General features: G+C 38.8%; 2 protein-coding genes across 3 annotated transcripts in view; both read left to right on the top strand.

The window, feature by feature from the left end:
* LOC110170243 (leucine-rich repeat-containing protein 27) overlaps nt 1-7467 on the top strand; it is a 31201-nt gene extending 23734 nt beyond the window's left edge. The window contains exons 7-12 of the mRNA XM_055162593.1: nt 954-1152; nt 1884-2015; nt 2937-3033; nt 5508-5599; nt 6808-6928; nt 7021-7467. Coding sequence (XP_055018568.1) covers nt 954-1152; nt 1884-2015; nt 2937-3033; nt 5508-5599; nt 6808-6928; nt 7021-7095 — 716 coding nt within the window. The 3' untranslated portion in view covers nt 7096-7467. The remainder of the gene's footprint in view (nt 1-953; nt 1153-1883; nt 2016-2936; nt 3034-5507; nt 5600-6807; nt 6929-7020) is intronic.
* A 2671-nt stretch (nt 7468-10138) lies between these two features.
* pwwp2b (PWWP domain containing 2B) overlaps nt 10139-27486 on the top strand; it is a 52238-nt gene continuing 34890 nt past the window's right edge. Inside the window, exons 1-2 of one of the 2 annotated variants that reach the window (XM_020935685.2) lie at nt 10139-10674; nt 13930-15670. In XM_020935685.2, the coding sequence (XP_020791344.1) occupies nt 10535-10674; nt 13930-15670 (1881 nt within the window). In that variant the 5' untranslated portion in view covers nt 10139-10534. The remainder of the gene's footprint in view (nt 10675-13929; nt 15671-27486) is intronic. The other variant, XM_020935680.2, reaches the window with a different exon arrangement.

The raw sequence follows: 27486 nt of genomic DNA, 5'->3' as shown, positions 1-27486 counted from the left end.
TGCAGGATTTTCCAAGAAAAATTGACTTATTCCTATTTGCATACAAGTTAATGTTAAAACATTGTGTTGAAATTTCATTTTATTTATTTATTTTTTAAGTTTTAGGTTGTTTATAATATTATAACATTTTGTAAAAGAAAGAGTTCATCAATTAAAAAAGATTTCTGTAATAGATTTGTGTTTCTCTGCACAAATATTTGAACTTATTGTTATTTTTGGGGTTTAAATGCCATGCGTTTTCTGATCCGGCCCCTTTGGGATCAAAGTAGGTTGGATACGGCCCCCGGACCAAAATGAGTTTGACACCCCTGCTGTAAATGCATCGTCAGCACTTCACCAATAGTTCTTTTTTTTTTTTGTCATTCACTTTTTATTGGATTTTTATCTTGTATAAGGACACATTAAAAACAGACAACATTCAAACAGTAAGAACAAAACAAAACAAGACATTGGGGGTAGATATACAGACATAACTAAGTCAGGTCTTTTTGTCGTTACATACCGCAACCATTTTGACCAATAGGTTTCAATTATATCACTTTGTAGCTTCAGCTTAAATGTAATCCTTTCCATTTAAAAAAAATATTATATATCAAGTCAATCCATTCATTTATTGTAGGTGTTCACCAATAGTTAATTTTAATATGAGAATGTGTTGCAAACAGGATTTATCTTCATTGATTCCAGTTTTCTGTTTATTCACGGTTTCATTTTCCTGTTATATGCAACATTTTGAGGAGATTTCCTGATTATATATCCAAATATGAAGTGAAAGCAAGTGAAATAATGTGTTACGTGCACCTAATAAATAAAAACATAGCTCATAAGTACGTGGTTTTATGGCAGTAGTATGGTGTTCATCAACGCTCACCCAAAACTAAAGGATGCTGAATAAAGGCAATAATCGGATTCATTAGCAAATCACTAATGTTCTCGTTCTGTCTGCGGTGTAGAGACTCCTGTCGTGGAGAGGCTGCCGCTGGAGCTGATGGGGTCCGAACTGGAGGAGGAAGAGGAGGGGGCCACGGCGGAGGAAGAGCTGGAGAGGTTCAGAGAGCTCAAACTCCAGATGAGTTTAATGGAGAAGGCTGAACTGGAGAGAGCCGCCAAACCACCCAAACCACCCAAACGCACCCTGCCTGCTCTGAAAAGGTAACAACAACAACAACAGAGTGGAAGAAACTGTTGTTGTGATGAGAGGGAGTGGCTCAGATTTCACAAATATGTATCCAAAAAGCAGTTTTTAAAATTTTAGGATTTATATAGCACATTTAAAACAACCACAGCTGTCCAGAGTGGTGTACAAACAATTTAAAGAGCAGAAATAGAAATAGAAAATATATAAACAGAACAACTATAGTATAAACATTATGGGCACATCATCTGACCAATGCCAGTGATAACACAAGATTTGAACTCTTTGTTTGTTACTTTATGATGGATGGTAAATAATAATAATAAAGTAGAATATATACCATTATGTCCTTGGTCCTTGGACTATACTAAAGTTCTATAATAATGTTTCTTCTTCAGGCTCAGTCCAAGGCCAAGCAAAGTGTATTCAATTTATTGTGGAGACAAATGGCTTTTGAAGCTGGGGTTTAAATCTAGTCTCAAGTACTCTCCCTTTTTTCTAAATAGACTGCACTCTGGCTGTGTAGGGCTGCACAGTCGGATAGAGGCAGCGAATCTATTATTTTTAGTGGCAGAGATTCAAAGCGGTTATATTATACGGCTCTGGAGGAGTACGGAGGAAGGCTAGAGAAACACTTTTAATGACACTGTGCTGAGGGCAGTGATAAGACCTCCAGGCACTCTCTGCCCGGGCTCCGCGCTCAGAAGGCCAATAAAAAGAAACCATTTAGTTTCAATTTATTTTCCAGGAAGAAGGCGACCCGGGCCGGAGTGACTCCACTGCTGCTGGACGCTCATGTGTGGAACAGGTCTGAGGAGAGGAGGCAGGCTGCACTCAGGGAGCTCAAGGAGAAGGAGGCCATGCTGGAGCAGAGGAGGAAGTGAGACAACGCATTCACAATATGCAGACTAGGGGTGTGCAAAAATATCGGAATATCGATATATCGTATCCTTTAATGTGATGATACAGTATCGATATCGTGGGCTACTGTATCGATATATAAACAAGAGTATTTTTACGTGTGTTTTACTAAATTATTTTGTTACAGAGCTACAGTTTTGTGGCTTGTGGAGTGAAAGGAAACTCTTTTATGCGACACATTTGATATTTTCACTGTTTTGATGATTAAAATGTTTGTGTTTCATATGAACTTTGCACCAGAAGTGGTTTAACAAAGACTTTAGTATCACAGACATGATTTAGACTTTATTTTTTATTGAACCGTATCAAATCGATTTGAAATATATCAAATCGAAAGTGCACTGTATCAAGATATGTATCGTATCGTGGCCTGTGTATCGAGGTATGTATCGTATCGGCAACTTCTTAATGATACCCAGCCCTAATGTAGACCTGCAACTAGAGGAATTTGCGTTGGTCTTTACGAGCTTGACATGCTTCAGTTTTGACATCACAGTTATTAAAAAGAGACAACATATTGCTTTTCAAACGTCTCTCACCTTGAAATAAGCTGCAAGAGAGTTATATACCTTCCCACGTGTGCAGGCAGTGCCCATAAAAAAAAAAAAAAAACTATCCTAAATGTAATTGTACGCTTTGTCTACCTTGGTTAACAACCTTTATATATAGATATCAACTCTCATACATCTATTTTAATGGAAGTAAAGCTTGGACCACACAATATTTTCATTATAGTTGTACTTTTTTTGTTTACTCAACTTTATGTCCAGTTTATAAAAATAGATCAATATTTAGAGACTGCAACTTTCCACTAACAAACCCCTCGGCACCATTGTCTTTGTACGAGGATCTATTACAGTGTTTTGTTTTTGTTTCGCAGGAGCCAAGAAGCTCTGCGCAAGTGGTGGACCCAAGCCAGGACCCCACAGCAGGCGGGACACAGGCAGAAGAAGGCAGGACGCCAAAGACAAAACGAGGTACAGTGACGGTGAGGTGTGTGAAGTCACGTCTTACCACCAGGGGGCGGCAGAACACCACGTCTGCCGCAGAGCCCGGGCTGATTAATGCTTCGCGACGAGAGTGACATTGATTAAGGGTGGGGCTATTAGAAGCATGTGAGGGATCTGTCAGTGGGTTTGTTCTGAAAAGATAAGACATTTTACAAGGGAACTTCGTACTGAGACAAATGGGGCACACGTGTGTTTCTTCATTTAGTCTGTTTTATTAAATAGGGCAGTATCAAAACATTACTAATCGATCGAGTTAAAATACTGGTCAGCTGATTTTCTAAGTAAATATGAGTAATTATAATAGAGAATGAATGAATGAATAAATTGTGAGTTGTAAGAAGTTGTATTCCCATGATAACTCAGTAATTAGAGGTGCACTATGTCATTGTGACCCTCAGGTGGGTCGTGAGAGATTTTTTTTGAGTCACCTTGTCACGATCTGTATGTAGATTGAAATGTCAAGACATGTTTTGTATCATTTCTATTCTTTTTGTGATTATTTGATTGACTATTTTGTTCCAATATTGCTGATTCAATTGAATGATGATGAAAAGAAAAAGAAATTGGCTACTTTTAATGTCCAAATAGGCGACTTACGGATCCTTTTATTGCTGGTTCAATGACTGTTTTTCATTGTTTAAAACTTGAGTAATACTAATTGTTCTCTCAGTCAACAATAGAATATCCTCATTAATGTTCAATAATCAGTTCCACAAGTCAAATCCACTTTTATCTTGTGATTTACGAATAATGTCTATTGACTTGGGTCGTGGAGGTTTGTGATTTTTAAAACATGGGTCCCCAGAAGAAAAGTTTGGGAAACACTGCTCTATGTAACTTCTACGAAAGGGGTCCACTACCCGCTTGTCTCTGTGGAGATGTTACTACTTTGCCAGGTCTTTTTTCACAGTATGATACCAGACTTATCTATGTAGTAGTCAGTGTTGGGAAGGTTACTTTTAAAATGTATTCCCCTACAGATTACAGATTACATAACCCAGAATGTAGTTTGTAACGTAATCCATTAAATTACTTAAAGTGAGTAACGTAATCTGAATACTTTGGATTACTTGATTTGCTGTAGAGAAACAAAGACGAGGAGATCGTAACATAAGATATTTTGTCTGCTAAAAGAAAATAAAAAGCCCAGACTTTACTGAACCAATTTAAAAATATTCTTGATAGAAGAAGAGGAGACACGTCCACGCAGCATGATTTAGTCCTGTTTTAGTCCTGGTTTAGACCTGTTTAGACCTGTTTTAGACCTGTTTTAGTCCTGTTTTAGACTTGTTTTAGACCTGGTTTTAGAAGACCTGGTTTTAGTCCTGGTTTTAGTCCTTGGTTTAGTCCTGGTTTAGTCCTGGTTTAGACCTGGTTTAGTCCTGGTTTAGCTCTAGTTTAGATCTGGTTTAGTTTCTGGCCATGAGTGGAATTACTGAAAAAAAAAGGATATAGCCAAAAATGTGAAAACAGGAAAATACCGGCGTGTAATCCATTTATTTCAACAAAGTAACTGTAATCCAATTACCACTCACTGAAACAGTAACTGTAACTGAATACAGTTACTCATAATGTGTACTCTGATTACGTAACTCCAGTACATGTAATCTGTTACTCCCCAACACTGGTAGTAGTTTATTAAATTACAGTTTTTCGACAGCTCCAAAATACCTTAAAAACATGCTTTCTAAGTGTAATCGGGATCTCCTCAACAGATCTGACTTGTAACTTCATCTGTTTTCTTCAGTATAGAGATAAATAACACATTTAAAGGCATATTGTGGGAAATTCTAGTCAAAACAATAACATCTCCGTGGAAAAGCAGGCAGCGGACCCTCCACCAGACGTTACACAATGCTTTTTTTATGGCTTTGGCTTTTATGGCTTAAAGTTGTATATATTTTCTGATTTGGAAAAAAAGAAAACGCTTCCTTGTCGGAAACTATGACGCCTTTTTGCTGCACAACTTTATATGGTTCATATCACGCGGCTGTTGCTGTCAGATCAGTGAGTGCAACAATATAATATCCACACCAATGTCTGGAACAATTGCGAAATCCACTGGACGAACTGTAATAGCTGAAGAAAGAGGGGCACATGAAAAGTGAGTGTTTCTATTGGGAAATGTGCTGTTTAATAGAAAAACGAAGCCAAGGAAATCATAAAAACCTCCGCAGCAGCCACATTGTGTTATTACAGCTGACAGGACTCGCACTCAAACCTCCACTAAACACTTCTTAGTAATTTCTACGTCAGTACCGTTTACTAGCATTCAGCAAAAAGGGAAATATTCTCAAGCAGCTGTGAAAGCACTCACTGGGGACTTGTATGTAGAGGTCTATTTGGGTAATTTGACACACAGATCTCACATATCCAGCTTGACTCGAGTATTAATGTTGTTCTGATGTAAACTAATACTGTCTGTGTGAATAAATCAACAGGAAGCAGAACCAGATACAAGGCCCGAAGCAGAGAACAGCAGTGATTTAGCTCAACGCCAGGCCCACAGCACCATCCAGTATGAGGAGAGCAGGTACAGAGCGACTGGAGCGGATGTAATATTCAGTATTTGAACATTTAAATCGACATTTCAGTATCAGTATGCATTATAATATGAGTTAATGGATGATATTTTAGATCTGAGCATTGGAAAAAAAACACCAGTTGATATAGTTTATGGCGTTAAAGTGTTTGCTCACTATTCCAAAGGTCTACGGTTCAAGTCCAGTTTCAGACAGTGTTTATTGTCATGTGTCCTTGGGCAAGACACCTCAACCACTTTAGTATGACTGTGGTGTGTGTGAGTGTGTAAGTGTGAGACTGATTATAGGTCAGGATGCCATTGGCGCAGATTGGTAGGCTTGCTTTCGTCACCCAGCCACAGGGCAGCTAACATACATGAACATTCACACAGACAGTGGCTCGCTCTTTTCTGCATCACTCGAGGAAAAACTAAAACTAAAACGGAAGGTAAACACACAACTGTGGCTTTAAAATCTTACCACCAACATTATGAACGACTGAATAACAACTACTACTACTCTGAGAGTCCCGCCAAGCGTGTTAAGTGCAGTATATATTCTATATTTTCCTCAAAGACTACACTAATCATTTATTTTACATAAAACAAATGCTCTCTTGTAGTCACAAAGCCCATTTATACACATCCTGGCCTTATATTTTATATCCCACAATCTTCATAAGCAGAAAGACAAACTGCAAGTGGCCATTTGGAGCCAGCTAGTGGTCAGACTGTGTCAGTGCATCCACCCACGACATTCTTTGTTCTTGCTGAATGGAGCTGTTTTGACTAAACAATACAGTTCAAAGCATTAATAATCCAATGCTGATCCCAAAAGACCAAGACAAAAAGGTGGAAATGATGTATGCCAAATAGCTGGAGCTTATTTATACTGGATATCTTCATTAAAACTGTCATTTGTGTGAGCAGATTAGTAGCCATTTTTTAATGAATGTCCTAACAAAAGACGGGGAGGATGTGCTTACATCATGATATGAATCTATTGTATGTAAATAAAACTGGTTTCCACACGTGTGTTCACTTTGTTTTATATCAACATTTGTACATGAATGTCTGTTTCATAATTAAGACAGATCTCCAACAGGCCCCGCATGTTGTGACATTTATTATCTACTGCTTCTGTAATAAAGAGTCTATCCATTTCTTATTCATTAATATTGAGTCCTGGGTTTGACCTTTGCCCTGCGTGTACCCCTCAGGGCCGTCCAGCAGCTACGGCAGAAAATTAACGCCATTGTCCAGAGAATAGAGGAACGACGCAGGAACACAACAGAGTTTAACACGGATCTGATCTGGGAAGCAGAGTGTGACGTCAAAGAGGTCTGGATTTTTCCTCATATTAATCTAAACAATAAAATTACACGTTGTATTGACTTGAATGTGTTTTTGATCACCTTTTATTTGATTGACAGATGAGGAGGTTACAGGCTGAACTTCTCGACATGAAACGCAAAAGTGTGTTTGGATTTTACTCAGCGAAAAGATAAATGAGAGAAAAGGAGATTCGTACTTGTTTATGCTATTAAAATTCAAGCAACATGGATTGTCTTAAATTGTGGTTCATTTTGTCTATAGAAAACAAAAGCTAATTTATTTTTCAAAACATGTTGTATAATTATGGTTCGATTGGTTGCAGAGACAAAGAATCACACATAATTACTGGTTTGAGATGTGAATACGCGAAAGGGCTACTCTTAATTTGTCACTCATTTGTAAATAATAAACAGTGATGTTCATTATGTGTTACCAAATCAGAACAATTGTTTTGTCTTGACTGGGTAAAATGTCCCCTATGCTCTGTGAGGAATGACTAAAACACATAATAACTGACTTTAAACAAATTAAATTTCTATTCCAAGCGGAGTTTCAAAAAAAAAAAAAAAAAAAAAAAAAAGTAATTATGCTATTAGCGTTTAACATCAAGTCCAAACAAAACCAAGCTTTTATTTTTAGTGAACTGAAATGGGAGCAAGTCAACATTTACATGAGTAATTATTTGACGTTGATTGATTTTAATGTTCATTATAGGGCCAACTCTCAATTTTGACTAAATCTTCCTCAGAATAAACCAGGATTAAACTAAGTCTTTATGTTCTATGATCAAACAGATGTCTGGATGGAAGTTAGGCATAAGAAATAAAGTATACCATATTATGTCATTAATTTTGTGACCAAACGTCTCTGTTTACCCAAGACAGTCCTAGTTTTGAGCCTTGTGTCTCCTGTCCCAGCAGATTAATCGAAAACCAGTGATTTGTCCCAGTTTTATATGAGAATTGTCCCAGGTGTCCCTATTTTTAACCAATTTAATCCCTGCCAACAGATGTAACACTAACTGTAATATCGTGATATCGTATTTTATATTGCAATATATCGTATATTGCAATAAATATCATACCGTGAGATGCGTATAGTGAAAATATCGAATCGTGAGATTTGGATGTCTAAGTATTAAGATTTAACACTTTTAAATCTTAATTCTTACTATTAATAATGGTACTGTTGTAATATGATCAGTGTTTTTTAAAGAATAGTTTGTTAGTCTTCACAAATATTGCAATAAATATCGTACCGTGAGATTCATATCGTGAAAATATCGTGTTGTGAGATTTGGATATCGAAGAATTAATATTTAACACTTTCAAAGCTTAATGTTTTTTAAAGAAGTAAGTAGCATATTCATAGTTTTGTTAGTCTTCACAAATATCTCAACAGATATCGTACCGTGAGAATCATATCGTGTAAATATATCGTGAGATTTAGACATTGAAGAATAAAGATTTAACACTTTAAAATCTTAATTTTTAGAGAAGTAAGTAGCATATTCACAGTTTTGTTATCCTCCACAAATATCGCAACAGATATCGTACCGTGAGATTCATATTGTGAGATTTGGATATCGTTATATCCTTAGTAAAGCGAGTAAAATGCAAAAAAATCTGCTTAAAAATGACTAAAACACAAAGAAAACGTGACTATACTGACTCACAAGTTAATCATGAATGAGATCTACATCACAATTTCCTTTATTTCACTTGTCCCAGTTTTTTATTTTGATATTCTGGTTAAAATAAAAATACTAAAGAGGATATAGTGGGGGGGTAAAACAAGGACTATGATGATGTGATTCTTCTTCTTCTCTTGGTGCATTCACATAGATTAAACCCACCTCTCTGTGCTTTGCTACATAGAAATGGCTGCATTGAAATAACCTGGGCCAAACGTGGTGGTGGTGTTGTTGTTGTTGTTGTAGCAGCAGAGAGGAGCAGAGAAAGGGAAGGCCTCGTCTTGGGGAGCTGTGTCTTCTGGCTCCACACAGCCACAGGAGCGTGATGTCAGCGGTGGCAGCGCGGTTGGGATGTAACAATAACCGAAATATCGTGATATCGTGTCGTCAAAAGTCTCACAATAATATCACGGACTGTCACAATATATATCGAACTACAAGTCTCTTTACTTAAATTCATTGTTCTGGTGCAGCAGTAGTTTAAAAAACAAAGGGAATTACATAGACCATGATCCTTTGGTGTTGTCAATTGAGACTTAACATTTATAACACTTTTTAAACTTAATTCTTCATATTACAATATTAGTGTGTTTTGGTTTTTTTTTAAGAAGTAAGAAGAAAGAAGCCTCCACAAATATCGCAATAAATATCATACCGTAAGATGAGTATTGTGAAAATATCGTATCGTGAGATTTGGATGTCTAAGTATTAAGATTTAACACTTTTAATCTTGATGTTTTTTAGAGAAGTAGCAGATTCATAGTTTTGTTAGTCTTGACAAATATCGCAATAAATATCGTACCGTGAGATGCGTATCGTGTAAATATGTCGTGAGATTTAGACATTGAAGAATTAAGATTTAACACTTTTATATCTTAATAATTTTTTGAGAAGTAAGTAGCATATTCATAGTTTTGTTAGTCTTCACAAATATCGCAATAAATATCGTACCGCGAGTTACATATCGTGAAAATATTGTATCGTGAGATTTGGATATAACACTTTTCTAGCTTAATGTTTTTTAAAGAAGTAAGTCGCATATTCACAGTTTTGTTATCCTCCACAAATATCGCAATAGGCAAGGCAAGGCAAGTTTATTTGTATAGCACAATTCGTACACAATATAATTCAAAGTGCTTTACAGAATAAGAAATACATTAAAATCATAATAAAAACAATTAAAAACATAAATAATCATGAAGATTAAAATTAAAAAAGAGAGACATAAATTGGAGAGAAGAGTGCGGAATGAAAATAGATATCGTACCGTGAGATGCATATCGTGAAAATATCGTATCGTGAGATTTGGATAAAGCGAGTAAAATGCAAAAAAATCTGCTTAAAAATGACTAAAACACAAAGAAAACGTGACTATACTGACTCACAAGTTAATCATGAATGAGATCTACATCACAGTTTCCTTTATTTCACTTGTCCCAGTTTTTTATTATGAAATTCTGGTTAAAATAAAAATACTAAAGAGGATATAGTGGGGGGGGTAAAACAAGGACTATGATGATGTGATTCTTCTTCTCTTGGTGCATTTACATAGATTAAACCCACCTCTCTGTGCTTTGCTACATAGAAATGGCTGCATTGAAATAACCTGGGCCAAACGTGGTGGTGGTGGTGGTGTTGTAGCAGCAGCAGCAGCAGCAGCAGCAGCAGAGAGGAGCAGAGAAAGGGAAGGCCTCGTCTTGGGGAGCTGTGTCTTCTGGCTCCACACAGCCACAGGAGCGTGATGTCAGCGGTGGCAGCGCGGTTGTAATTGACTTGGCGGGGGCGATGGCGTCATTTTATGCCCTGGTGTAGCCTCCTGCTCCGATTGCGAAGGGGGAGACGGATCTTGGGCCGACGCGACCGTGGCTCCCTTGGCCGGGATAGAGCACCGCGCTGTCGGACACCTTTCCCCGGGAAACATGGAGGCTGTGGCCGAAGAGCTGCGGGCCGGCTCTCGGATACCTGTCACTATCGATCAAATAATAAACGACACATTGGTGGTGACACTGACCTTCCGAGAAAGAAACTACACCGGGATATTACTTGACTGCAACAAGAAGTAGGTTTAATTTTGCCATTTTCCCCTTTTATTTTGATTTTGATTGAAATGCTAAACTGTGCTAACGGCTAAGTTAGCTTTGATGCTAACCGGGCCTCCGTACAAAACACATACAGGTTATTGTAGAAAAGCTATCTCTGAGCTAACAGGCTAATGCTTAACCGGTGGGATTATAAACAAAATAAGCTGCGAATCACGCAACTTTCACCTCGTTCGTGTCCGGTTTACGAAGACGCTTTACGTGTGTTTTTGTGCAGACTTGACTTCTTAAGAACAATAACAAATGTCACTGGGTTCATCTGTAGCTTATTGTTAGCCTCATCAAACTGCAGCCCATGTCAAGAAAACAGGCCTCGACTATCATATAATATAATTTAGATTTATTTGCGTCTATTTAGCTCATTGTGTTTTGATTGTGGGATTTAAAGTGTGAATAATTTGCTGCCATCATGAGAAACAATGATGATGAATTGACTTGCTCCTGGTAGTCAGTCAGTCAGTCAGTCACCTCTGAGACAATAGAGAGTGGGTACTGTGGAGAAAACCTTTGATAAAACCTCTCACGTGTGTAAACTCATATTTCCACTTTTGTAATCTTTTAAACTGTGTGTCATTTCGCTGCAGGACTATTGCAATTAGGATGAAACTGTATTTTACACCCATCAAGTGCTGTGTCCAGTGTCACATTAAAGCCTTGTGTTGATGTAACACTGTGCACCTTGAAAAGCTTCTGGGTTTAGCCTATTAATAGCCTCGCAGAATCAGAATCCTGACCAGCTTTGCCCCTCACTGTGCCGAGATGGTTTTTCATGTGAGAGCTGAGGCTGTCCTGAAAATAACCCACCCAAATGGGAAAACGCAGGCCTCAAATAACTCTAAATAGGCCTGTAATTTGGGCCTTGCTGCTGTCAAAAATCTGCCTTCTCCTTTTGTGCTCATTCCAAATCATTTCCTATCATTGTCTAGCAGTTCAACTCAGGTTTTGTTATCTCTTCATTCGCTTATCATTCAGGCGCATCTAGTTACAGTGTACAGTGTGGGCTGGTAGCAGAGCGTTGAATCATGGCGACGCGCTGTCCTTCTGTTTCACGAGCACGGCCTGTTCTTCACAAGCTCAGCCGTGTCAGTCACTGTGCGGGCGGATTCTGGCCCGCTCCGAGCACAGCCAAAAAGGTGAGAGGAACAGGCCTCACCGGGGACCATTATGGAGAGGTGCTTGCCAACTACTTCTCCTGGGGACAGTGGGGAGGAACACAATCTCCCCAAATGTGCTCTAATTAATAATCTCCCCACACATAAGCCCCAAGTACGCACGGATGCAAAAACAAACCAAAATCTCCTGGCTCCTTCCTAACCTCCGAATCCCGAGTGATTCATGGGATTGTTTTTGTTCAGTCAGATGTTGGGGAGGGAGGGGGGCATCCTGTAGGCTCTTTGTCTGCTCCGACTGAAGCCGCTCGGCCATGTTACTGCTGCACTCCTGGGTTTTCTTTGGCCCTGTTTGCAAATGTCACACAGCAAAAAAGGACTCACAAAATCACTCAAACCAAAGCACAGGCCTGAGGCAGCAGTGGGGCAGATAAATGCTAGCTGCTCGCTCGGTCCCCAACCCCCACCACCAGGAAGAATTTCAGCATCCAGGTGACGGTGAGCGGGGCGTCAGGGTGTCCAGTCGCTGCCAAACAGAACTCGTCTTTACGTCTCTGCTTTTACTGTGTGCAGGCTTTATATTAGAAGGGCCGTTTAAAGTACAGGGCCAGGGTTGTGTCCTTAAAAATGCACTGCTAGATTAGGCCTCAGAACTGTCCTCACTGCAAGTTACACGGGCACTTGTAGTTTATAACCAAATAGCCTGGATACTGCTCCATTTTACAAGCATTTAAAATGTCAATTACAAAGATGGTTATTGTTCTAATTGATTAATAAAATGGTGTAATAGAGATTATTATCTAGTGACAGACTGATTTAGACTTTATTTCTACTTTATCAGCCATCTGCCTTAAAGCTACAATCTGTAATTAGACTGGTCAACTCTGTCCTATTCTATTCTCACATAACACCACTAAATGCTCTCTGCATTACTGCTGTCTAGGGGTGTAATGATATCGAAGTCTCACGATACGATATCACGGTATGAACCTCACGGTACGATATTTATTATGATATCGTGGGAAAGCTCATGATATGGCGGGGATTCTCACGATTAGGGATTTAACAATATCTTAATCTCTAGATATTTTCACGATATACATCTCACGATACGATATTTATTGTGATATTCTGTGGAGTCTAATGATACTTTTTCCTCTTAAAATGCCTTGATAAGATTTAATCCAAAGAACTAAGACTTAAAAGTGCTTAGAACTGTTATTTCTTCTTGTAGTCTGCGCTGAAATGGAGCAAAGGATCATGGTCTATGTAGTTCCCTCTGTCTTTTTTAACTATTGCTGCACCATAACTCTTAATTTAAGCAAAGAGACTTGTAATTCGATATATTGTGATGGTCCACGATATTATTGTGAGAATTTTGACAATACGATATCACAATAGTTCAGTTATTGTTACATCCCTACTGCTGTCAAATAATGTGCTGATTTTGGCCTGACAGAAGATGACTAGAGAGTACAGGTGAACCTGAACAAAGGCCAGGTGAAACGAGGGAGAAGCGGGAACCGGTTTCATATCTGCCATCAACACACACAAAAAAAAAAAAGACTGTAGCTTTAAATCTACAACACAGGCTGATTTTTGTTTCAAGTGACTACCTGAATAAAAGACATTTAGCTGGATTTGAACACAAGGCACACTTACGGGTTTGGAGAAAGGTTGTGGATAGCTTTATCGCAGTTTAAAATCACGTAATTTGGGGTAAAAGCTCACAATTATGTATGCATAAGTGGTACGGTTGTAACGATATCTCTTGATATTTTCACGATATGCAGCTCACGGAACAATATATATTGCTATATTTTGTGAATATGCTGTTTTTCTCTCGTTATAATCCAAATAATTAAGATTTAAAAGTGCTTCATAAGTTATTTGAGCACTTAGATTGGACTGAAACCAAGCAAAGGATCTTGGTCTATGTAGTTCTCTCTGTTGCTGCACCATAACAACGAATTTAAGCTAAGAAACTTGTAATTCGATATTTTGTGATGGCCCACGAGACTTTTGATGATATGACATCATGATATTTCGGTTATTGTTACATCCCTAATAAGTGGTAATATAATAATGCTTCTCTTTCTTTTCCAGGACTGGTCTCTTCTGTCTCCCAGACATCACTGCGAAAAACAGGGACTACTCGCTCACCAAACCGGAGTGTGACGTAACAGAGGTTCTGGGATCTTCAGAGCAGCCTGTTCCCAAATCTCCCAGCCAAGTTTCAAATCCAAGACCAAAGGACGAAAACTCCATCCCTGAAAACGACCCAACGTGTGCCCCCGTACCCTGCCCTGTTCCTGTGCCCACTCCTGTACCAGCCGGACAACCTCCGTACCCTCCTTATTTTGAAGGAGCACCTTTTCCTCAGCCTCTCTGGGTGCGGCACAGCTACAGCCAATGGGTCCCACAGCCTCCGCCTCGGCCGATCAAACGAAAGAAGCGGCGGGGCAGAGAACCGGGACGTATGACCATCAGTACGATACGTTTGCGACCCCGACAGGTGCTGTGCGAAAAGTGTAAGAATACTTTAAACAACAGCGACGAGGACAGTAAAGACGGGGTCAGCAACAAATCGTCCAGGAAGGAGAACGCACTACAAAGCGACGAAGACGCAGAGGAGAAAGAACCGGCGTCGAAGCTGGCGAGGAAGGAGGAGGTAGTGACGACTAAAGACAGTAGAAGACGAGAAAACGGCACAACACTCGAAGGCAAGAGGATAAGAAGGGACAAACGGACCGACCCTTCAGAAAGCGATAAGTTCCCAAATAGTGACGTTATTCCACATAGTCCTGTTATTAAAATATCTTACAGCACTCCGCAAGGTAAAGGTGAGGTCATGAAAATCCCGTCGAGAGTGCACGGGTCCGTCAAGCCTTTCTGTCCCAAACAACTCGTTCCAAATGGACTGGGAGGAGAAAACGGGAAGGTGCTTACAACCAAGGAGCAACGGCATATTCTAGACGCGACTAGATCTGGCTTAACTGTGTCCATTCCTAAATTGAAACTCACCAGGCCCTATACAACCGTGGGGCAGGATTTGACTTCTCCCAAAATCCACTTGAGACCCCCGCAAAGGGAAAGCGAGGAGAGCGTGGTGGAATACGAAGCGGAGATAGTAGATGGAACCAGGAGACCGCAGGCGTCTAGTGGGCCGTGTTTGCCCCATTCTGAGGACTCCGGAGAGGGCAAGAACTCGTTGGAGCTGTGGTCTGGTAGTTCCGGAGAGGAGGGAGATAGAGGACATAACGATTTGACTCTTTTGATAAATTTCCGTAAGCGTAAAGCGGATTCGTCTAGCTTGTCCGTGTGCAGTAGTGATAGTCTAGATGAAGCCAAGTCTTTTAGCTCAGAAGGTACCTCCCCAGAACTTTGCGATCTCGCCCCGGGGGAGGACCTCTCCGTTACCTCTTCCTCCGTTCCGACTCGGGACGGGTGCAAGACTGTCCCGCCGATCACGGTCCGCTTGCACACCCGCAGCATGACCAAGTGCGTTACCGAGGAGGGGCACGCCGTTTCCGTGGGAGACATAGTCTGGGGGAAGATTCACGGTTTCCCCTGGTGGCCCGCGCGGGTGCTTAGCATAAGTGGGACGCGCAAACAGGAAACGGCCACTTGTGAAGCGCAGTGGCCCCAGGCGAAGGTGGCGTGGTTCGGCTCGCCCACCACCTCGCAGCTGTCCGTCGCTAAACTGTCGCCGTTCAGAGAGCTCTTCAGGTCCCGCTTCAACCGAAAGAAGAAGGGCATGTACCGGAGGGCCATCCTGGAGGCAGCCAAGGCCGTGGGGTACATGAGCCCCGAAATCACATCGCTGCTGTCCCACTGCGACACGTAGGTCAGTACCACCGAAGCATTTTACACTTAACAGGTGATTTTTGCATGATGTTTAACAGGGCTGCAATGATTAATCGACTAATTGTGAGTAGTCAGTAGGGCTGGGTATCGTTAAGAAGTTGCCGATACGATACATACCTCGATACACAGGCCACGATACGAAACAGTGAGCTTTCGATTCGATACGATATATTTCAAATCGATTCAGTATGGTTGAATAAAAATAATGGCTAAGTCGTGGTTGTGATACTAAAAGTCTTCCACTCGCAACGTTGATATGAAACATGCCCATTTTAATCATCAAAAACGGTGAAAATGTCAAATGTTTCGCATGAACGAGTTTCCTTCCACTAAACAAGCAAAAAAAAAAAAAAGATGAATTAAAATAGACCAAAAAAATACTCTTGGCGATATATCGATAGCGTATCATCACATTAAACAATACGATATTTCACCATTTTTGCACACCCCCACTAGTCAACTATGAAAAATTAACTTAATCCTTTTTTTGGCATCATAATCATTACCTGTATACTATAGAAACTCTAAAACACATATGAACAGAACTTTTATAAATAAAGTAATCATTATTTGCAGCTAGGGGTGTGCAAAAATATTGAAATATTGATATATCATATTGTTTAATGTGATGATACAGTATCGATATCGTGGGCTGCTGTATCGATATATCACCAAGAGTATTTTTTTGGTGTACTTTAGTAAATTATTTTGTTACAACACTACAGTTTTGTTGTTTGTTCAGAGGAAGGAGACTTGTTTATGTGACACATTTGACATTTTCACTGTTTTAATGACTAAAGTGGCTGTATTTCATATGAACTTTGGACAAGAAATGGACTTTTAGTATCACAGACATGATTTAGCCTTTATTTTTTACTGAATCGTATCGAATCGAAAGCTCACTGTATCGATGTATGTATCGTATCGGCAACTTCTTAATGATATCCAGCCCTAATGCTTAACAGGGCTGTAGTCGACTAAACGCATTCTTGGTTGACTAAAGATTTGTTTTGATTAGTTAACTAAACGGGGAAGATGTGTCACTGACAAAACCTCTTTGTTTAATGTTTACAGTTCTGGTAAATCTCATTTTTGTAAGATTAAACTGTCCGGTCATTCCAAAAGCTGCAGCAAACTCACATGCATTTTCCTTCCTGCTTTTCTTGTTATACATCCTAATAAAATAAATATTAGACGAGTAAAAATTTGGTCACCTAAGACAGATTAATCGAATAAAGGACTATGACCTTATTATGAATCAGGAGCGCAAGTCAGGAACAGTCCCAGAATATAATAGTATAAAAGAGAACCGTTTGTCTAAATAAGGAACCAAACATAAAGTCGGTAACTCTCTAATAATGCATTAAAATGGGGTTCAGCGCATTCACAGTGATGGACGAGGACATTTCTGTAGTTATCCCCATCGTATTCACTTAAAGAGCCTATTAAACTCGCATTTATTTCTGTTTGCAAGAATTCGTGGTGTCTTAAAATCGTTGCGTACAAGGTGAACTTTGGACTAAGCCTGAATATATTTAGCTTTGACATTATTTCTACTGGCATAAAAGCAGCCATTATATTGTCGTTATGTTTTGTTTAGCTTATAGTGCTTGTCTAAATTCTACTTTTAACGGCGTTCGTTGTTACAACTGCTGCCCCAAGTTGTACCGTACTTTTCCAGTTTGTGCGTTAATGTATTTTGCCAATCAGACCTAACCAGCAGCAGAGACCACATGTTCCTAATATTGTGTGTCTGGTGTTTGGCTCGAGGCTTTTGGACCGAACTAAATCTCTCAGATGAAGATCTTATTTCACATAAACACGCCCAGAACCAATGTAACAATAGAAATGAACTGCATTAGTACAGCTTTGTCAAACATTGAGCAAATTATAGACTACAATGAACAATACAGCAATGTACTTGAACTTTTTACACTAAACATTGTCAAAAAAGGGCCTTCCCTTTTTTTTCTACCAATGGTAAAGGGTGAAGTAGATTAAATCTGGACTAAACCTGGTCTAAATTGGGTTTGGCTGGACTGTATCTGGTCCAGTATTTGTGTTGAGGGTTTTGGTAAACAGTCGAGACGGCTCCAATAATCAACATTTATCCGATATTTGTGACAATATTTTTTTTCCCCCCAACTGTCCCCAATCCCTGTGACATTCTCATATTGTCCTTAGTGAAACAAATTAGTCTTTTTGAACAGATAATGAGAGAACATGCAAACAGAAGTAATAATACGGTTAATAGAGATGTAACAATAACCGAAATATCGTGATATATCGCCAGAAGTCTCACTATAATATCGTGGGCTGTCACAATATATCTTTGCTTAAATGCATGGTTTTATAATATCAATAGATAATAAACGTCACGAACTACATATCCCATGATTCATTTCAGCGCAGACAACATGATGAAATATGTTTTTGCTTGAATTCTTGGGATTATAACGGAAATAATTCACAACAAAATCTTGTCAAGGTGTTTTAAAAGCAAAAAAGTGTCCTGTCTACAATTATATCAGCCTCTCTAAAATATCGCAATAAATATCGTACCGTGAGATGCATATCGTGATAAGAGATTTGGATATCGTTAATCCCAAATAGGGGTGTAACGATATCCAAGGCTCATGATACGATATCGTCATGGTATGAAACTCACGGTACGATATTTATTGCGATATCGTGGAAAAGCTCACAGTATGGAGGGGAGGCTCACGATTAGGGATGTAACAATATCCAGATCTCTCGGTACGATATTTTCATGAAATACATCTCACGGTACGATATTTATTGCGATATTTTGTTGAGGCTAAAAAAAACCTGTTAATACACTACTCTTTCCTCTTAAAATACCTTGACAAGACTTAATCCAAAGAACTAAGACTTAAAAGTGCTTAGAACTGTTATTTTTTCTTGCAGTCTACATTGAAATGGAGCAAAGGATCATGGTTTATGTAGTTCCCTCTGTCTTTTTGTAGCTATTGTTGCACCATAACTCTTAAATTAGGTAAAGAGACTTGTATTTCGATATATTGTGATGGTCCACGATATTATTGTGAGAACTTTGACCATATGATATCACAATATTTCGGTTAACTATGAACTATGACTTAAATACAGATATGGGCCTTGCTCTGTATTTAAAATCTAACTGTTACTAAAAAAAAACATCTACCATAGCAGCTATTTGGATATTGATTATTGTAAGAGGCTGTGCAATTAATCGAATTTTGTTCGCGATTACGATTTCATGTGTCAAACGATCTTCAAAACTCATATAATGGATTTGTAATGATAAAGCTTATTTACAGTTTATTTTGAGATGATTTTTTGTATTTTTTTTTTACATAGAAATTGTAGAACAGCTGTGTATAGAGGTTTTTTTTGGGATACATTTATGTTTTTCTATGCCTTATTTCATGTTCAAAGTATATTTTATTAATTTTATACGTCGCAAAAATGCTCTAAGGTACAAATTTGTAGCCTATATTTATTTACAATTTGAAAGTTTTGCATAAATTATCAATAAAAAAATGTTAAGGGTTTTTTTGAGAGAGAGAAATGCTGAATAAATGCGTTGTGTAACTAAAAAATAATCATTTGAATCATGGTTTCAATGTTAACCAAAATAATCTTGATCAAGCAGTCCTGGAATATTCGTATATACGCTCAAATAAAACATGTCAGACCTTTCCAAAAATCTGGGCTAAACCTGATCTAAAAGAGGACTTAAACCCTTTTACTTCTTATTTACCGTTGTACAATGAACGCTCTGAGGACTGTATCAACAGTTTAATCCTCTAAACCTGGACTTAACCAAATGTTTATCTAACAAAAACTTGGCTTGATCCGTACCAGGTCTGAGTCAGTCTAAAGGAAGTGAAGGAAATCCACTTGGAAACAATAATGAAAAACAAAATAACATTAGGTAACCTTTATATCACGTGTTTTTTATTGCACAACTCTTGTTTACTTTGACGAGTTTTATGCCGTGGGTCACTTGTGCTCCACTTGTGTCGTCGTAAATCCGTCTCTGAATACATAACCAAAGCTCCATTGGCAGCTGAGGAACAGATTGTACTGATGTCAACAAGAACTGCTTGGTACATTCACTTAATTAATTGTTTATTGTTCCAGCTCCAAGTCAAGCTGTTCAGTCATTTTGGAGTTTTTTTTATTTTTTTTATGTGCAATTCAAATGTATTTAGAATTTGAATGAATGATTGAAAAAATATTGTGAGGATTTGCTGTTTAGTTTTCAGTTCAGTTCAGTAAACTAAAAGATTCATTTCATTACTATCAGCCCCGTGTAGAAGACGGAAAACTCGATGTACAAATAACTGCAAGTGTTTTTTTCTCACTAGGATTTCAACAGAACTTTGGGCTAAATCAGGGCAAGTCAAGACTAAACCAGTGCTAAAGCAGGATTAAACCAGGAGTAAACTTCTAAACCAGGGCGAGACCAGGGCTAAACTTTTAAACCAGGACTAAACTTCTACCTGAACTAGACCAGGGCGAGACGAGGGCGAGACGAGGGCGAGACCGGGGCGAGACCAGGGCGAGACCAGGGCGAAACCTTTAAACCAGGACTAAACTTCTACACCTGAACTAAACCAAGACTAAACCAGGACTAAATCAGGGCTAAACATCGAAACCTTGGCAAAACCTGGGCGAAACCAGGACGAACCCTGGGCTAAACCTTTAAACCAGAACTAAATCAGGGCTTAACCAGGACTAAACTTCTAAACCAGGACTAAATCAGAGCTAAACTTCGAAACCAGGGCGAAACTTCTAAGCCAAGACTAAACCAGTGCTAGAGCAAGATTAAACCAGGAGTGAACTTCTAAACCTGGGCGAAACCTGGACTAAACAAAGACTAAACCAGAACTAAACCAGGACTCAACTTCTAAACCAAAACTAAACTGCTAAACAAAGACTAAACCAGGACTAAATTTCTAAACCAGGGCTAAACCTCTAAACCAAGACTAAACCAGGACTAAATCAAGACTAAACTTTTAAACCAGGGCGAAACCTCTAATAAACCTGAACGAGCCCTAAACCAGGGCTAAACCAGGGCTAAACCAGGGCTAAACAGGGCTAAACCAGGACTAAACAGGACTAGACCAGAGCTAAACCACAACTAAACTTCTAAACCAGGTCTAAACCAGGGCTAAATCAAGGCTGAACCAGAACGTAACCTATACCAGGACTTAATCAGGACTTAGACCAGGATTATTTGAAGGCAACCACCCCACCATCAAGTGTATTATATGTTCTCCTGTAACCAGAATCGGTGTAACATTTTCTCATTTGAAGTTGGGCTGCAGCTTTGGGTCTGGCTGATATAACATTACGCTCTCCTTAGTGCCCGTAACTACTTAATTAGATTTATTGCGTTGCCGGGGTAATCACGTTTCAACATTTCTGGGGCATGTTTTACATTAAGTGGAGATATGGATGTCATTTTGGCTGGATGCCTCGGCTCAGGGGAGCGCAGCCAACCTCGTCATTCACTCGGAGGGCAAATGAACTGCGTCTGGAACATCGCACTGTCAAGCCCTACTCAAAATAGTTTACATAATAATTGTGTAAAGTTTGTGTCATAACATAATTGCAGATAATTACAGGTTTTTATATGTTATGCAAAATTGACTATTGAGGTTTTAGCCATGCGAGAATGTTCAAACACATCGTCAGAGTTGGGTTTTGTTTTGTTTTGTTGATTCACACGTTTGAGTAACACTTTATTATTAGTGTGTTTACATCTCCAACGCTCAAAATGCTCCATTTCACCTTGTGATGTCATGAAGTGGTGGTTTTCATGTTCCCAACTACCTTTCAGACTTGAAAACGACAAAATATTTTATCGGAAGTGCCTTTCGTTTAGACAGTGACGGCGTTTTTGAAGCTTAAAAACGCAAAAATCTGAAACCACCCTCCAGAGTGGAAAAGGTGAATACGCTCCGTCGTAGTGTTTCCATCTACACTGCCCAAGACACAAAACTCTGGTCAGATCTTCTCACGTCACGTACGAGTTTACGTCACATACATACAGTACACAGAAACCTGGCATGCATACCCAATCAAATTCCACACACTTTTGCGTCACCGTATGCACGCAGATTTCCTCCCGAAAACTCGTCTAAACGCGGAATAAAAAGTGAAGACGCGACGCCACTTTTGCGTCTTCTGTTCAGATCGTCATCATATAAACGTAGATTTAGCGTTAGACAAACTACAATGGAAATGACTTGGACACGGTAGCTCACACATCACAATATATTATAACAACAAAGAGTAAAGAATATAAATGGTAATAATAAATTCTAACAAAACTGGCGTAGAGACTGATTTATATAATTATGCGTTATTTGACATCAGACCTGGGCGTTGTACAGCTCCCAGATCCCATATGGCCTTTTGGTTGACTCTGACTGGCCCCTTTATGCTCAGTCGGAATTACAAAATAAACATGTTTTATAATTTTAACTCCTGCGTGGACTGAGGCTGTGTTTATATGACGATGGTCTGAACAGAAGACACAGAAGTGGTGTCGCGTCTTCACTTTTTATTCCACATTTAGACGAGCGTTTTCTGGAGGAAATCTGCGTTCATACGGTGACGCAAAAGTGTGTGAAACTCGATTGTGTATGCATGCCAGGCGGCTCGGTGGTGACGCTAAGTGGTGATGTGTGTGACGTAAATGTGTATGCGACGTGAGCAGATCTGACCAGAGTTTTGCGTCTTGGGCAGTGTAGACGGAAAAGCTACGGCGGAGCATATTCAACTTTTCCACTCTGGAGGGTGGTTTCAGATTTTTGCATTTTTAAGCCCCAAAAACGCCCTCACCGTCTGAAAGAAAGCCACTTACGATAAAAATATGTTGTCATTTTTACCCGCAATCGTTCTTGTGTAAACAGGGCCTAAAGCTGCATTGCTTTTATTTTAGCAATGGTTTTTAAATTACATTTTTTGTAAGGCAACCTCACTTTTCATTACTTAGTTTTAAACTCTTACCAGTCTGTCCAGCTCATCAAAACAATGATATTTACTGCATTTTATAAAGAAATACAGTTAATATTATGCAGAATTGACTTAATTTGGGCATTTTGGCCTGGCCCTCCACAATGTTTTCTGTTTTTCACGTGGCCCAAATGAAAATAATACTTGCCCGGCCCTGATATAAATGTTTATGGAAGTCAAAATAAAATACAAAAGTAAATAATAAAAAAAATCTCTATCTCTAAAGCTATATATTATAAACTGTTTTTCAGGGCTGAATTTACTCACATGATTCTAGTGAAGTTGCATGAAGTTTAAAAACACAGTGGAGCATTCCCTGTATTGCCACATGACATCACAAGGTGGAACGTTGTTTTCGGTATGAGACAATTCTAACTTGTGAATGAAAAAAAAACGAAACACCAAGTATGTTTTTGATGAAGAAACACCAGTGCAACACCTGTATCCAATTGCTTCTTTTTAATGTATTTATATAAACATAAACCCCGTAAAGATTAAACCAATTCAGTTTATCTGTTGACCATGGACAAAAGAAGTCAGATGTGATAACCAGTTTCACTCGAGTTGTTTTAATGATTGGCTGTTGGCTTTGATGTGTTGAGCAGATCGCCTCCTAACCCGTGGATTGCCAGTTCATTGCCCTCTACTATCAGACAAATTGCTATAAACATAATCTCTTGATGATCCTTTTACTATTTAAGTGTTTCCATTAGGACTGTATTCCTTTAGTCCTTTAGTCTTTAGGTCCATGGGTGTGTGGGTTGATCCAGATTTTACGAGTTCATTATCACAACAGCAGAAGGGAGAAGGCATGATGTGAGTTAGATGGAAATTTAGGAGTGACTGGGTCGTTTAATCAGCTGTAATAAAACTTTTCTTTACACAAGTAGCTTTTTCCTGTACTGAGACTCTGAGTATGAGAGTATCTTTTTAAAATTTCACGTATGGCCACTATTGCAGAGTCAGTATACCGTATTTTTCGGTAAGTCGCTTCAGAGTATAAGTCGCACCAGCCAAAAAATTAGTAAAGAAGAAGAAAAAAACATAAGTCACACCAGGCTACAAGTCACACTTTTTGGGGGAAATTTATTTTAGAAAATCAGAGACCAGGAACTGACATTTCATCTTGAAAGGCAAGTTACAGTAATAACAGCAGAACAGAGAACAACACACTGTTAACGTCACATATGAACAGTTCTTCAGATAAATGCAGCATAAACAGAAGAAGTTTACCAAACTGTCTGTCTCAATCCAAATCACTAAATCCATTCAATTCTTCATCCTTGGTGTCACTTCTGAGCAACTCCGCAAACTCTGCCGCTTCCTCTTCTGTGTAGACGCATCAGACTCAGCCTCAGTTCCAGTTACATTTATTCTGGCCTTTCTGAATCCCGACAGGATGGTTTTGGTTGTTCCTGAAGTCCAGGTTTTGTCGATCCATCCAGTGACTTCCAGGAAAGTTGCATGGTGCTCCCGCCCAGTTGCTGTGAAGTTGTGTGCTCCATTCCCACTTTCCACCAGTCCCTCGCAAGTTTCTCGCTCACTCCAAAGTTTCTGCTGCTCGAGTACCGTTTTCAGCTGCATATTTCACTACCTATAGCAGGACAGTGCCTCTTTCTGCAGGAAACATGCGCAGTAGAACCAAGTGACAGTGGTGCAGAAGTAATAGGAGCAGCAGATACTGACACACAAGACTAGAGCCTCTCACAGCTGTCAGTGTGAACATTTGTATGTATAAATCACACTGGAGTGTAAGTCGCAGGACCACCTAAACCATGAAAAAAGTGCAACTTATAGTCCGAAAAACTACTTGGTTTATGACAGTGGAAACCACAAAGCATAGAATGTCATTTGTTGTACGTCTTTTTTGTTCATCTTGTTTTTAGACAATAAAAGGGTATGAAGTTACCTATGCACCTTCTGTTAATGAAAAACACTGTGTTGTTGTGTCAGCGTAATTTTCTCCACTTAATTTGACTTGTATCATGCTGAAGCAGGTTTGTAGACCTCACCAAACCTGTTGGTGTGTGTGCAATGACCTCTGGGTAGTTGTCAAGACGCCAGCTCTCCGAAAGTTAAATATTGTCTCAACGCGATATGGGGCTCAGTCAGAGATGGCTCCCAAGCGCCGTGTTTATTCTGCAACAGACCAAAAAAGACCAGTTAGTTTTGTGAATAAAGGGTTAAGACACGACTATATTTGGTACTTTTTCCACAGCTCGTAAAGAAAGTGTTTTTCTTGCTCTGTCAGCCGCAGAGCGCTTTCAGCAGACTGTAAAGTGGCTGACGTCTACTTAACAGATATCCATAATGTTTAAAAGGCTAACAAGACATGTCAGGAGCCAGGTTTTCAGGAAAACGGGACTAAACCAGAACCTTTTGTTCACACTGCAGCTACGTTTGGACTAAAACCAAGACTTAAATAGATCCAAGAAATATCGTGATATCGTATCATCAAAGTTCTCACAATAATATCGTGGACCATCACAATATATCGAATTACAAGTCTCTTTGCTTAAATTATGAGTTATGGTGCAGCAGTAACTAAAAAAAGACAGAGGGAACTACATAGACCATGATCCTTTCAATGTCAGTGCAGACTATAAGAAGAAATAAGTTCTAAGCACTTTTAAGTCTTAGTTCTTTGGATTAAATCCTGTCAAGGCATTTTAAAAGGAAAAAGTAGAATATTAAGTTTTGAATATGTACATGTACAAGTCAAAATAAAGTAGAAAAATATGTAATAAAAAATCTCAGCTGTATATAATAAACCTTTCTTCAGTAAAGATTGCCAATTCCAGGGCTGAAGTTATCTAAATGATTCTTGTGACGTTGTATGGAGTTTAAAAACACAGTGGAGCACTTCCTGTATTACCACATGACATCACAAGGAGGAACGTTGTTTTCATTTTAAGAAAATTTTGTCAGCCTCCACAAAATGTCGCAATAAATATCGTACCATGAGATTTGGATATTGTTACATCCTTAATCGTGAGCTTTCCCACGATATCACAAAAAATATCGTACGGTGAGGTTCATACTGTGACGATATCGTATCGCGAGACTTGGATATCGTTACGCCCCTAATGATGATAATTAAAAAGCTTTTATTTGTACACGGCCAGAGATTTAAAGCAGTGGTTCTCAAAGTTCTCAAAGAAAGAAACCTCAACTTTGATCATTTCTTGAATATTTCCATTTTTTATGATCTACAATCCCAAATTTTCAATGACTTTTACGGAAATAATGACAACAATAATTAAGTAAGGACTATGAGAAACGAACATTTCATTAAAATTTGCTCATGAACTTCTGAAATTTATTGGTACGCCAATGTAGAGAACGAGTCCTTGGGATATTATCTTTATACCCCTGTCCAAAACACAAAGGGTTTGGATCTAAACCATGACTGAACAATAAGTATTAACGAAATATAAACTGGAGCTTGAATCATTTGTGGAAAATATCAAATTGTGGTTTTTCAGACGAGCATTTGGGATTGTTATTAGATTTGCGATTTATCTTTAGTTTTAATAATAGGATTCTGTTCAAAGTTCATATTTTAAAAATGTCCAGAAGAATTGGAAAAAAGACTGAACAATAACAAATAAATGAAATATATTTCAGGTAATGTACAGATCTAAACTACAGGGTTAACCAGGGCTAAATCAGGACTAAACTGGGACTAAACCAGGGCTAAACCAGAAACCAGGACTAAACTTCAAAACCAGGGCTATACCAGGACTAAACCAGGACTAAACTTCAAAATCAGGACTAGACCAGGACTAGACCAGGACTAAACTTCTAAACCAAGACTAGATAAGTTCACATTTTAAAAACCAGGACTAAACCAGGACTAAACTTCAAAACCAGGACTAAACCAGGACTAAACCACAACTGAACCACGACTAAACTTCTAAACCAAGACTAGATAAGTTCACATTTTAGAAGTGTCTAGAAGAAAAAAGACTAAACAATAACTAATAAATGAATTATATTTCAGGTAATGTACAGATCTAAATTACAGGACTAAACCAGGACTAAACCAGGACTAAACCAGGACTAAACCATGACTAAACCATGACTAAACCATGACTAAACCACGACTAAACCACGACTAAACCACGACTAGACCACGACTAGACAAGGACTAAACTTCTAAACCAAGACTAGACAAGTTCACATTTTAAAAGCTCCCAGAAGAACTGACAAAAAAGACTGAACAATAACTAATTATATTTCAGGTAATATACAGATCTAAACTACAGGACTAAACCAGGACTAAACTGTAACTAAACCAGGTCTGAACTTTTAATCCAAGACTAGACAAGTTAACATTTTAAAAGTGTACAGATTCAGGACATGTACAGATCTAAAGTACAGGGTTAGTTTTTGATTTAATTTTACACCATAGGGACTTGAGTTTTGTCTCAACAAAGAAGGCAGGTCGACATGAATTGAGTGTGTGCTACAGATTTACATCAGTGTGATAAATGCCCATCCACAAAGACTAAACAAATTATCAAAATTAAAACTAGCTGTGATTAAATGAATCTCAGTAAATATTCAAGGGGAGGTAGAACTGTGTAATTAATGAGCTCTATGATCAATCCTCAGTCTGTAAATGCATGTGGTTTGGAAAAAAGAGGATTCAGTTGGACTAGTTACTGAGATAAATGGCCATAATTAAAAATAAAATTAACCAAATGGTCCTAAATCAATAGAAGAGAAAATGATAATACTTTTTTTCTGCAGATAATCTAT

Source organism: Boleophthalmus pectinirostris, unplaced genomic scaffold (assembly GCF_026225935.1).
Source record: "Boleophthalmus pectinirostris isolate CB_2022bp ecotype Guang Dong unplaced genomic scaffold, ASM2622593v1 HiC_scaffold_5, whole genome shotgun sequence".
Taxonomy (NCBI): domain Eukaryota; kingdom Metazoa; phylum Chordata; class Actinopteri; order Gobiiformes; family Gobiidae; genus Boleophthalmus; species Boleophthalmus pectinirostris.
This window is presented reverse-complemented; position numbering and strand designations above follow the sequence as displayed.